At 42.3% G+C, this 14201-nt stretch overlaps 1 protein-coding gene across 2 annotated transcripts in view; it reads right to left on the bottom strand.

Moving 5' to 3' along the window:
* Positions 1 to 14201, bottom strand: part of emid1 (EMI domain containing 1) — a 431206-nt gene that overhangs the window by 118146 nt on the left and 298859 nt on the right. For both annotated transcript variants that reach the window (XM_072247702.1, XM_072247703.1), the window contains exons 5-6: positions 13284 to 13345; positions 8482 to 8626 (exon numbers count right to left, since the gene is read on the bottom strand). In XM_072247702.1, the coding sequence (XP_072103803.1) occupies positions 8482 to 8626; positions 13284 to 13345 (207 nt within the window). The remainder of the gene's footprint in view (positions 1 to 8481; positions 8627 to 13283; positions 13346 to 14201) is intronic.

The raw sequence follows: 14201 nt of genomic DNA, 5'->3' as shown, positions 1-14201 counted from the left end.
AATCCCCTGATTTAATCTGAGCCTCATCACGGGACCATTTACAATGACCAGTTAACCAACCAACCAGTATGATTTTAGACCGCGGGAGGAAACCGGAGCACCCGGAGGAAACCCATGCGGTCTCGGGGAGAGCGTACAAACTCCTTACAGGCAGTGCCAGGAATTGAACCCAGGTTCAATGTTGTGCTAACCATTACGCTACCAAGGGCAGGGGTTCCCAACCTGGGGTCCACGGTCCTCCCTTTTAATGGTATGAGTCCATGGCATAAAAAAGTTTGGGAACCCCTGTTATAAGACCATAAGACATAGGAGCAGAATTAGGCCATTTGTCCCATTGAGCCTGCTCTGCCATTCAATCATGGCTGATCCTTTTTTTTCCCTTCTCAGCCCCACTTTCCAGCCTTCTCGCTGTGACCTTTGATGCCATGCTCAATCATGAATGTATCAAGTTCTGCCATAAAGAGACCCAACGACCCGGCCTCCACAGCTGCCTGTGGTAACAAATTCCACAAATTCACCACCTTCTGGCTAAAGAAATTTCTCCGCATCTGTTTTAAATAGACGCCCCTCTATCCTGAGGCTGTGCCCACTTGTCGTAGACTCCCCCACCATGGGAAACATCCTTTCCACATGTACTCTATCTAGGCCTTTCAACTTTTGAAAGGTTTCAGTAATATCCCCTCTCATCCTTCTAAATTCCAGTGAGTGCAGACACAGAGCTATCAAATGTTCCTCGTATGATAACCCTTTAGTTCCCAGAATCATACTTGTGAACCGCCTCGGAACCCTCTCCAATGCCAACACACCTTTTCTTCAACGAGGAGCCCAAACCTGTTCCCAATACTCAAGGCAAGGCCTCACCAATGCCTTACAAAGCCTCAGCAACACATCCCTGTAACACCACTGATGTCTGACTGCATCTTGATTGTGGGATCCACATGGAGTATGGAGGGAACTTACTGCAGTTCTCCAGCACAAATACTGGGCAATATAATGTGCTAACTGACCCTATGCCAGGTGACGAGGAAAGTCTGCGAATGAGTAGATAAGCATCATGCAATTGAACTATTTTTAAATAACTGAGTTCAGACATAAGTTTATAATTCTTAACCTTTTGTCAGGTTTGATGAATAGCTAGTCAGGGAAGTGGATTAGCTATCTGTCAATTTTTTTTTTCCCCCAGCAGTTCTTCCCCCACCCATATGGCAGCACTGCACTAACTCTGCACGATCTGCTCATTAGCAGCTGGCGAGGTTTCAATCTGCAAAATAACAAAGAGATACTGATGAAAGAGAAACTTGCAGTTGTAAGGCACAATGCTAAGCACAGGTGGGCCTGCCGCTGTAGTAATTTCTGGCCTGCTAATCCTTTCAAGATAAAAGTAAAGAGAAGCATTTGTAATATGTTTTTTTACTCTTGCCCTTCCAAGTGAATGAAAGTAGTTTTGTTTCTTCCTTGTCACTGTCAAACTGCATGGCCGATCACCTTTCATTTTGATTCTAACTACACGGAAGCCGCAACAGGAGCCATTCGAGTGCGGACAATGTGGCCACCTGCTCCACGAGTGGACGGCGCTCACGTCCGGCTGTAGGGCCTGAAACAATGGAACGCGTCACTCCAAAATGTCATCCTGATCTTTTGTGTGCTGCCACTTGTTTCTCCATTTGGCATGCCAGGCTAACATTGGCCGGATTGGCAGACCGTGAATTAAGCTTTCCAAAACAAGTAAAAGGAGGCCTGGCACTCCAGTTTCCATTATGGCACCACAGAAATTTGGGCAGGTGGGGCTCGTCAGTCGTGATTGGCAGGTCACCCAGGGGAAGGAAAACTCTGATATCAAGCCTCCACTGTCTTTCAGCTATACCCATTATGGGGAAAGCTTCTGGAGTAAACCCTGAGGAAAAATCCAGAGCTGGAGTCCCTACGTTGAGTTCAACGCTGACTGGCAACTCCAGCGATGCTGCTGGTACCATACTGCATCAGTTGCTGCCATTCCTTTAGATTCATCAGCTGTGTGGAGAGGGTGAATCTGCCACATGGGCAACAGCTTGTTCCCCATATCGTGCTGCCCTGGCTTGCTTATCATGTGGAGAGCTGGGAAGCAACATCCATGGTCGACCTTGATCAATGGAGGGCAGAAATGGATGTGTAAGACTTTTCCATGAACGGTGACTTTGAAAGATGACTAAAAGTCAAGCACGTGGCCTATGTTCACTCATTAATAAGGGTTCACATTTAACATCTTCAGTCTGTGTTTTGAACGGACTGAAACCACAGGCAGAAGAAATAATTACTGAAGAGCAGGTTGGACTCAGAAGTGGAAGAAGTACAGCAGAACAGATATTCAACCCCTGAGTACTGTGCGAGAAATACAACCAACACCAACAGGACACCTTCCATGTGTTCATAGGCTTCAAGAAGGCATTCGATAGGGTGTGGCATGATGCGCCCTGGGCCGTAAAGGAGGGATACAACACAAGCCAGAAGCTGATCCAAACCATCAAGCAGCTCTACACCAATGCTAGCAGTGCGGTACTTGTTCAAGGCACAGCTGGAGAGTGGTTCCACACATCAGCTGGAGTCTGACAAGGCTGCCTCCTTTCACCCATGCTGTTCAATATTTTCCTGGAGCAAACAATGACAGATGTCCTGGAAGACCATATCGGCACAGTCAGAACCAGAGGACAGATCATAACCAACCTCAGGTTCACTGATGACACTGATGGGCTGGCAGGAGGTGAGGATGAATTGGCCTGCCTTGTGAACCACCTGGATGGTACATCTACCAGATACGGCATGGAGATCAGCACAGAGAAACCCAAGCTGATGAGAAACACTGAGGAACCGATCACAACAAAATTTAGTCCGTGGACAAGAACTAGAGACGGTCAAAGGGTTCAACTATCTTGGCGTCACCATCAACCAAGGGCAGCCCAAACAACAGCAATGCTGGCTGATCTAAAACCGGTCTGGAGAGACATTACCATCGCTCTCAGATCCAAGTTGAAACTCCTGCATGCACTTATGCTCCCCATCTTTTTGTCTGCATGTAGATCATGGACTTCGACAGTGGAACTGCAAAAGAAGATCCAGGCAGTAGAAATGAGATGCTTCAGGACGCTCTTCAGCATCTCCCGTACCGACCACGTCTCAAACGATGAAGTACAAAGAACCATCACCCAGCACGTGAGACACATCGAAGATCTACTATCCACAGTAAAGAAGAGGAAACTGAGATAGTACGGCCACATTACAAGATCAAATGGACTCTCAAAGACCATTCTCCCGTCCAGCAGAACTTTGTCGATTGCACTTACATCCCTTGTAAATCACAGCATTTTCAAAGTTCAAAATAAAATCATTATCAAAAGTACACACATGTTACCATATACTAAACACAGGACATTATGCAGATATTGAAAATCCAGATTAATACACACAAAATGCTAGAGGAAGTCAGCAGGCCAGGCAGTATCGATGGAGAAGAATAAAGAGATGATGTTTCTTGTGAAGGATCTTGGCCTGAAATGTTGGCTCTTTATTCCTCGCATTAGGGTTGCTGCCCGATGTGCTGAATCCCTGAAGCATTTTGTGTGTATTACTGTATCATGCCTTGAGATTCATCTTCTTGCATTCATTTATAGAAAAAAAGAAATACAATAGAATTTCTGGATCTACCTTCTCAATGACATGGAACTAACTCAGATGCAACTTCCTCCTAAAGAAAAATTTCAAAATCATCTAGCCCTCGAAGTGTTTAGTTCTAATTATCGGAATAATTGCCTGATAATATGATGTCTGGAAACTATTAGAGATAATTTTATTTATTGTCAGTGCTCCTTAACAGCAATGTCCTTTGGAGAGCATCCTTAAGGTACACAAGGTTCACTCAATGGTCATTCAACCATCGTGAGCACTCATGAATAGAGCCAAATGAGACAACATTACTCTGGGGTCAAGGTGAAAAACACAGTACCAACAGTCACACACAGCACAAAGCACATGCAACACATACAAGATAGCAAGCATATACTGGTATTACAGCCACGCAATAAAGAAGTTCAACCTCGGGCCATCCATCTGCAGTCGACCACAACAGGGCCTGTCTTCTGCTGAGTGAACACTGGGGGGCAGCACTGTCTCTGGTCTGGATGCCACACCATACTGCCCCTGGTGCAGTGAACCGGCTCCAATACCTCTCTGTTGGTGGCTGTAAACAGGTGACGCCATGGCTTGAGGTCTAGTCCCTACATATGCAAGATTACTCAGATGTTGGACTTTGATTTGAAAAGCATGACTAACCTTTGTTATCTGGTGGATTTAATTTCAGGTATTCCTGGCAAAAAGTAAACCAAGAAATATGTAGTAAATATCCACTCAAATGTATCCATTAATCCAAATCAAGACATGAATTAACTATAAAAACCTCTCTGTTTGTGTATTAGGTTGGTTCACAACTCAAAATCAAACCATGATTTTTTTGTAACAGATATGATGCAAGTGATTAAAAATGCAGAATAGCTTGCCACAGAGATCTTCTATGAGCACAACTTGACATTGAACACACATTATTTATTATTTCAGCTTTCATGCTTGAAATAAAATTTGCTATTACCCTTAGTGTTTGCAGAGTGTCTTTCAGTGGTCCCTACCTAGTTCACTTCTGCCTACTGATTTTTGGCAGTATGAGATGATTATATTGCACCAGCACCTCTTCTGATGCACGTCATCGTCCTTGAGTTATCCAACTGGGTTCTGTGATGGTATTGAGCTGTACTGGGTTCTGTGATGGTATTGAGCTTGCTGACTGCAAAGGTTGTCAACTCAAACAAAGGTCTTAAGCACTATTGAATATAACTAGCCACAAATACTCTCGCTAAAGCATGGGTTCCCAATGTTTTTCTGTCACAAACCATTACAATTAACTGAGGGTCCATGGACCCCAAGATGGGGACCCTTACACTAAAGGGAGATTCTACTGTAACTACTCAATCTTCAAAGACTAGCTTACTTCCCTAAATATTCTCTGCAGCGAGATTTAGCTACCAATGTCCACTATTTGAGTGGTGGGTCCACTCCTCCTGACCAGGAGAAGGTATTTCCAATTAACAATGTAGCTTAAAACCCAGTTAATTTATTTACAGTGATAAAGGTTTGAATCTGCACATTCTTAAAATACATTTAAAGTTCACAGCAGATTACTATTTTAAACATTTATTTCTCAATTACAAACCCTTTCTAAAACACAAAGCATTTCTTAAACCCAGTGGATTTCTAAAGCACAGGTACAATTCCTATAAACTGAAAAGACACACCATGTTGTGTATGAGCAAGGTATTCATCACAGAAACCGAAGCTACAGGAATGGATTCTTTTCATCCCATCTTCCTATCATTCTTCTTGATGTTGTTCAACACCTCCTAATAAACCTGAATTGCTCTCCACATTTATGTCCTTCTTCTACCAGTTGGGTGACTTCATACACATATGATATTTCTTCAGATGCCAACATAAACGGTATAAAAGCATTTTGGAGACATAGTTCTTTAGCTACCTTCCATTAATGGTATAAAGCTGTGAAGCTAACTTCCTTGATCACGTTAAACCTTCCAAATGTAAACACATCATTGTTATTAATATGCTAAATAATATTATCCATCTTTTCTACAAGTTTCCTTGAATCAAGTAACTTAAGAGTCAGCTTCTCTGTTTGAAAAACCTGAATTAAACAACCCATTATCTTATACTGCTTCTTGAGCAGTAATAAAGCAGGTGCAGTGAGCTAAATCTTACTTCTTGCAGACAGAAAGACAAAAATATTCACAAAACTTGATTGAAAAGCTGTTCTTTAGATAATACTTATTTTATCCTCAAGGTGATTAGTGCTTGCCATTTACATTTCAAGAACTGAAGATCAACTTCTCTTCATGACCAGAAGTCAAACAACTGTTAGTTGGAGGTTTACTTACATCTGTTTGTGATTTTACAGCAGACGCTGTGTTTAGAAAGCAAGATTGGAAAACAACCAAGAATGACAAAGAGACCAAGAAGTGAATATCCATCACAGTTGGCAGAAATGTCCCGAAGGGCCATATAGGTCTACTCCACACTGTATCACAAAAGAAACTTCTTGAAGCAACGTGTGTGTCATCAGGCTCCTGTACCTCTTTCCTGATGGTAGCAATGAGAAGAGGGCATGTCCTGCGTGATGGGGGTCCTTAATGATGGATGCCGTCTTTTTGAGGAATCATCTTTTGCAGGTGTCTGAGATGCTGGGGAGGTTTGTACCCATGATGGAGCTGGCTGAGTTTACAACTTTCTGCAACTTTCTGCGATACTATGCATTGGCTTCTCTGTACCAGACTGTGATGCAACCAGTTATCATACATAGTCCATCTGTAGAAACCTGCGAGTGTCTTTGGTGACATACCAAGACTCCTCAAACTTCTAATGAAATACAGCCGCTGTAGTGTCTTCTTTGTAATTGCATCAATATGTTGGTCTTACTGACTTTGAGTGCATGATTGTTGCTGTGACACCACTCATCCAGCTGATCTATCTTGCTCTTACATGCCTCCTCATTACCATCTGAAATTCTGCATCTCACTTTGTTTTACTATTTGCCATTCATCCAGTACGGTCCTACTAGAGCAAAATATTGTTTTACCCGTAAGATTTATGATGTTCCTTCAGAAAGTTTTATGATCCACAGACTATTTCAATAAAATCTCATACAGGATATTTTTCATAATTTTGCCAACAGGATTTGCTCTGCAATACTAATCAAAACAAGCTTTGGGTTTGTGCATATCAAATAACATTTTTTTGTCACAATACAATTTGCTTCCACTGGACTTGTGCCTGCAAAAGCAAAAGACAGCACACCTGAATTTTTCAACATTGTGGTTGAAAATGCAGACAAGCCAAAGTCACTTGACCCAAGAATTCAAGATGTATAACATGACACAACCCGTAATGCTTCACAGAGTTAAATCGCAGAAGTGCTTTTCTAGTAGAGATCCCTTGTCCCAAGAATGGTCTACATTAAAGAGGGTTACAAGTCCTCCTCATCTGCCGTCTTTCTAGTAACTTGTGTGATTTGGTTTTATTTTGCACGTGAGGGGGATTGATCTTTTTCTCTGAACAGGTTCTCTTTGGTTTCTCTGGTTCGTGGCTGTCTGTGGAGAAGGGTTGTATGATGCATACACGCTGTAATAATAAATGTGCTTTGAATCTTTGAACCAGTGGAACTTGCTTTACTCTGTACCTTACCAAAATGTTCTTGCTGAACATTCCATAGAATCATAATGATGCACACTCTGGTCGAAAATAACCAGCACATATCTATCGATACAAATCCCATTTATCAGTGCTTGATTCGCAGCCCACTGTGCTTTGCTAATTCCAGATACTTATCCAGATATCTTGAGGTTACCTGCCTGCACCACTTTCTCAGGCAGTGTGCTTAAGTAACACTTTGCCTTTGATCAGTAATGCCAAACGCACGGTAGAAGCGGAGAGGTATACAGTATATGTTCATTCACATACTTCATCACATGTAAAATCAATTTTGAATATCCTCTCTCAAATAGTATTTCAATCTTTTCTGGTGTAATGAAAACCCTTCTTTCCTAATAAACACACCATGTCATCTTCGGTGAACATTTCTTCTAATTCCTCCATTCCATGGAGACTTATTCTGAACTTGGCCCCTCTGCGGAAACGCACCAGGCATGCCACAAGCTGCCCTCGGCATTTAAAAGACTTTCGTGGAACCGTCTGAGCTGAGGGGCAGTGCAAGATGGAATAGAGCACCCAAAAACGGAATGGCTTAAACTAAACAGGTCAACGGTTGCAGCTCCAACATTTTAATACTACGCAATCTATAGTTGAAAACAAACAAAAATATTAAAGAACCATATGCACTAGAGATTCTGCAGATGCGGTAAATCGTGAGGAATACATACCATGTACTGGAGGAACTTACCAGGTTAGGTAGCATCCATGGAGGGGAACAGACAGTCAATGCTTCAGGCCAAGACCTCCCCCTGAATGAATGGCCTCAGCCCGAAACACCGACTGTTTAATCTCCTCCATAGATGCTGCCCGACCAGCTGAGCTCCTCCAGCATTTTGTGCGTGTTCCTTCACGAACCATGAACAAGCTTCTCCCGTGCAGTCAGAAATGTGCCAAACTATGACGAGAATAATTTTGTTCAAAGGATTATTTAATTACTTATTGAGAAACAGCATGGAACAGGCCCTTCTGGGAAGAAACCAGAGCACCCAGAGAAAACCCACGCATTTCCCGGGGAGGACTCCTTACAGATGACATTGGAATTGAACTCCGCACTCCAACGCCCCAGCTGTGATAGGTGTCGTGCTAATCACTACACCACTGTGGCGCCCACATCCTGCAGTCAGCTCACCTGAACACAGAACAGATTCGAAAGGAAACATGGCACGGTTTGTTATTACTGACCTTTTGGCCCCCTAGTTCCAGGTACCCCTCGAGCTGCTGGAGCTCCTCGCAGCTTAAAAGCATCTTCGGGGGCTCCTTTAACTGTGAGGTGCCCATGGCTTGTGAACAGAGGGCTCACTGGCTCTGCGGCTGCCAGTAAAGCAACCTGGAATGCGAGGAAAGAGTTAGAAGAACATTTGTGGGTGTTATTTTTAAGCCCAAGGAAGGCTGCTTACATGTACACAGCTAGAAGGCACACGTTAAAAAATCTGTAAAGTGAAGATGCCTTCAAAATCAATGAAGGGTTTCCAAATGTCAAAAAGTTACTACTAAGAGCAGTAAACAACTAAATCGAAACAATATTTGGTGTGACCACCTTTTGCCTTCAATTCTCTTAGGTACACTGTCGTGCCTTTGCATCAGAAAATTGCCTGATAGGTCGTTCCAAGCTTCTTGCCACCGTTCTCCTGCAGTCGTTGGCTGTCTGACTTGATTCTGGCTCTCCAGGTAATCCCCGACAGCCTCGATGTTGCTGAGATCAGAAACCATATTAAAAAAATAGCGTGCCCAAGACTTTTCCAGAGGACTGCATCTTACTGTAAAATGCTTTTAAAATGTGAGGCTTAAAATGGAAATGGAACCAAGATCAGATTAAATCCCAGGCTTGTAATTTAGTCATGATTACAACATAAATCCTCTGATCTGGCAGCTAAAGTTGATCTTGACGAAAGGAGAATGAATGATTAACCCAGGGTGAACCAACATGTTTGTGCTGGAGCTAAACTCCAACTGAGGTTTCATTCTGATCTTATCTTTCTACACGTTTCTTAAAATTTATCTGTTTTAAGCAAGTTTAAATCTTGTTCAACAACATTTATGGACATTGCTTCATAAATTATTCAGAGGAGTTGTACCCTTTATCTAAACGCCTTGTGCAAAATGTATTTATTGCATTTTTGAATGGGGCTTCTTGAACTTAGTCGCTTTAAGAGACTTGGGAGTCCTCATACAGGATTTCCAAAAGGTTAATTTGCAGGTTGAGTTGGTGATGAGGAAGGCAAATGTAATATTAGCATTCATTTTGAGAGACTTAGCATATATAAGCAAGGATGTAATGTTAAGACTCTATAAGGCATTGGTGAGGCCTCCTTTGGAGTAGTGTCAGAATCAGATTTAATATCACTGGCATATGTCGCGAAGTTTGTTAGGTTTATGGCGGCAGTACTATGAAATACATGATAAATAAATATAGAGGGAAAAACTTCGTTACATTAAGTATATGTATGTCTATTAAATAGTTAAGTTAAAATACATAGTACAAAATAACAGAAATAAAAATGTAGTGAGGTTGTGTTCATGTGAGCAGTTTTGTGCCCCTTATTGAAGAAAGGACGTGCTTACATTGGAGAAGATTCAAAGGAGCTCCACAAAAATGATTCCGGGATTGAAAGGCTTATCGTATGAGGAATGTTTCATTGCTCTGGGCCTGAACTCATTGGAATTCAGAAGAATGAGGTCGGGTGGGGGGGCGGGGAGGAATCTCATCGAATGTTGAAAGGCCGTGATAGAGTGAATGTGGAGAGGGTGTTTCCTATGGTGGGGAGTCTAAGACCACAGGGCACAGCCTTAGAATGGAGGGGAGTCCTTTTGGAATAGAGATGAGGAGGAATTTCTTCAGCCAGAGAGTTGTGAATCGGTGGAATTTGTTGCCACAGGCTGCTGTGGAGGCCAAGTCAGTGGATATATTTAAGACAGAGATTGATAGATTCTTGATTAGTTAGGGCATGAAGTGATCCAGGTAGAAGGCAGGAGATTGGGTCTGAGAGGGAAATGGATCAGCCTTGATGAAATGACAGAGCAGCCTCGATGGGCCAAATGGCCTCATTCTGCTCCTAACAGCAGTATTTGGTCTAGGCAATCATGCCTCACATATTGAGCTTGAGTGATGCTGTCAGCGTGCTATTGGTGGCCGATGGTGGAAGAGGAAATCCCCTCCCTAATTTCCCAGCTGGCTCCATGCACTGGTCAGCTGCCACACTTAGTCAGAATAAAATCTGACTCTTTCACTCCACTAACCAAGCATGGAGATGGCCTGACTCTCCTTGACCAGATGTGAAGCTCTATTTATTTATTTAGTGATCCATTGCGGCGTTGGGCCCTTCCAGCCCTTTGAGCAGTGTTGCCCTGGCAACCCCCAACTACCTCAATTTAACCCTAACCTAATCATGGGGCAACTGACACAAAGACCAATTAGCCTACCCAGTTTGGACTGTGGGAGGAAACGGGAGCACTTGGGGAAGATCCACACATTCCATGGGGAGGACATACAAGCTCCTTACGGAGGACGCGGGAACTGAACTCCGAACTCTGAACTCTGATGCCCCCGAGATATAACAGCATCAAGCTAACCGCTATGCTACCGTGGCGCCCAATGTACAGGGGAAAATAAACAAATTGAATCATTTGTTCAGCCACAAAGTGTGTGATAACTTGATGTTTAAAATATTAGGGAAAATCTGTAAAACAATTATCAAGATTATGATGATCTCAGCCTGTTTGAATCTACAAAGCAATGAGGTTCGAGTCCAAACCGAAACAAATTGTATTATCACATGTAAGAATTAATCAATAACAAAGCGAGGGACGTAACTATATCACCAATCACAGCTTACAATTAGAATTAGTAAGCCTACACCAAATGGACATTTAATTTACATATATACATGAAAGGTGATGGGAGATTATTGAGTTCTGTCCATTTGGGCTATGTAGGCCTTTCGTTGGGATGTTTACTTTCCCTGCCGTGGACAAGTGCACAGAGGTGGGAAGGGATGTTGGCTAAGAAAATGGCAGCCCAGTGTACTAAACGGAGAAAGTAAAGTTGTGAAAACGAAAAAAACTCTTGTGCTAATAGTTTGAACATTAGCATTAGGCTTTCAAATGAAGATAAATTGGGGAAAGTTGTTTGCTTCCTTGAGGGCCCTTTGGTTATTAGTTGTATTTTCCATCTCTTGCTTGCAACAATGAGTAGGCTATATTTTGCCTGGATTCTTTGCAGTTAAGTAACGATGAAGTAATTAATGTAAAAAATTACTTAAACCCATGCGGTCATAGGGAGAACTTACAAACTTCTTACAAGCAGTGGTGGGAATGGAACCTGGGTCTCTGGTACGATAAAGCGTTGTGCCATTCAAACTGTTTCCTTTGAGTAGCTTTCCACAGAATGTTATCATTTCATAATGTCAAAATACCTCAGTGATGCTTTCGGGAAGTTCCCAACCAGGTGTCAATGAATGTAACTCATACGTTGCATCACTTTTACCAAGTTACAAGTACTTTTTGAAAACATTAATAATAATATCGGCCAGCTGGTGGTAATAATAATAATTATTATTTGAAACCGTTGCAGGTATTTGTCTTCTTTTGTAGAATTTGACTTTGATCAAAACAATATATAATTATTATAAATATTATCATGGGTCAGGAAAGCAATTCAAAGCACCAAGTATATAGATATTTAAAATATTAAAGGTAGACTGTACTTATTTTGGACATAAGAATACTGTGCACAATTTTGGACTCCATTCTACAATGAAGCAAGATCAAGAGGGTTAAAAACAAAGATGGGACCAGAACTCAGATATTACAGCTGTCAAAGAAGGACTGAAAAGTTCAAGATAATATCCATGGAAAAGTAGTTGTCCGAGGCAGGACGTAATGGAGACCTTTAAAATAATGACCAGACTGGACAACAGACCAATAAAGAATAGTTCTATCATCAAAGCCTGGGACGACAAAGGCATAGCAACACACATAAAGTGCTGGAGGACACAGCAGGCCGGGCAACATCTGTGGAACAGAGTAAACAGTCGATGTTTTGGGCCGAGACCCTTCTTCAGAACAGGAAAGGAAGGGGAGAAGTCAGAATACGAAGGTGCGGGGAGGGGAGGGAGAAGTACAATGTGGCAGGTGATAGGCGAAACCGGGAAAGGAGGAGGTGTGATGTAACGAGCTGGGATGTTGATTGGTGAAAGAATTAAAGGGGGAATCTGATAGGGGAGGACAGAAGACCATGGGAAAAAGGAAAAGGGGAGGAGCACCAGAGGGAGGTGATGGTAAGGAGATAAGCTGGGAGAAGGAAACAGGAATGGGGAATGGTGAAGAAGGGTGGGGGGCAGGGAGGCAATTATAGGAAGTGCAAGAAATTGATGTTCTTGCCACAGGTTGGAGACTATTCAGACAGAATATAAGGTGTTTCTCCTTCAGCCTGAATGTGGCCTCGTCGCAGCAGTAGAGGAGGCCATGGACTGACATATCAGAATAGGAATGGGAAGTAGAGCTGAGATGGGTGGCTACAGGGAGATTCTGCTTTTAAGACTACAAAGACTTGATGGGTACCAAAATTAAGTAGGAAAAGTGAGAGTATTTTTTCCACTTAAAGGGATTCAATGATTCAAAGTGCATTTATTATCAAAGTACATATGCAGTACACAGCCCTAAAATTTGTCTTCCCCACAGACACTCATGAAACAAAGAATCATGGAACCAACACGTTCCAAGAAAAAATGATCAAACATCAACCCCCCTACTCCCACACAAAAGAAACATGCAAACAGGCTCTACCAGTAGCAGAACCATACCTGACGTAAAAGAAGGTACTGCCACGATTGAAGTAAATAAGCTTAGATGCTAGATGTTTAAAAGGGAGAAAAGGGAATAGAAGAATATATTGGAAGGCTAGATTGATGGGGATGGAATGAATGCAATTTTCTGTGCTGTCCATTTTGAGTAAAATCAAGCATTTACAATTCAACTCAATGTACCTTTGCCTCCAGTGTACTCAAACGATCTGTCAGCTGGGAAATTTTACTGCAGTTCAAACAATCTGTAAAAGAGTAGCAATTTTAATTAGAATTTCAAGCTTTTTTAAATATTGAAGGATTAAACAAAAAGGGTTATGCTAAGATGTATGTTATGAATTGTTGCACAATACTAAATATCTCGAGTTATCTTTTCTGTCTTGTTAAATTTCATTTCAAAATTCATGTCAAAATAAAATCACAGTTGCTTTTCTTGGGAAAACAAAGCACGTACATTACAACTTCTTGCTAACCCAACATAGGCAGGCCCCAACCCATTTGATGCCTTATCTGTAAAAGTTCAGTTCCACATACATACCAATTAAGCCGATGGAGAATTCTAAAGTTTAATTCAGATATAGTACTATCTTAGTATTATTAAGGATCTTCAACTACTGCACAGAGTCTTGTCATCTTCAGAAGTTTTCTGATGACTCTGCCATAGTTGGATGCATCAGCAAGGGAGATGAGGTTGAGTACAGGGCTACTGTAGGAAACTTTGTCACATGGTGTGAGCAGAATTATCTGCAGCTTAATGTGAAAAAGACTAAGGAGCTGGTGGTAGACCTGAGGAGAGCTAAGGCACCGGTGACCCCTGTTTCCATCCAGGGGGTCAGTGTGGACATGGTGGAGGATTACAAATACCTGGGGATATGAATTGACAATAAACTGGGACAGGTCAAAGAACACTGAAGCTGTCTACAAGAAGGGTCAGAGCCGTCTCTATTTCCTGAGGAGACTGATGTCCTTTAACATCTGCCGGACGATGCTGAGGATGTTCTACGAGTCTGTGGTGGCCAGTGCTATCATGTTTGCTGTTGTGTGCTGGGGCAGCAGGCTGAGGGTAGCAGACACCAACAGAATCAACAAACTTATTCGTAA

Source organism: Mobula birostris, chromosome 31, assembly GCF_030028105.1.
Source record: "Mobula birostris isolate sMobBir1 chromosome 31, sMobBir1.hap1, whole genome shotgun sequence".
NCBI classification, from domain to species: domain Eukaryota; kingdom Metazoa; phylum Chordata; class Chondrichthyes; order Myliobatiformes; family Myliobatidae; genus Mobula; species Mobula birostris.
Note: the sequence above shows the minus strand (reverse complement) of the source record. Positions and strands in the feature narration are given on the sequence as shown.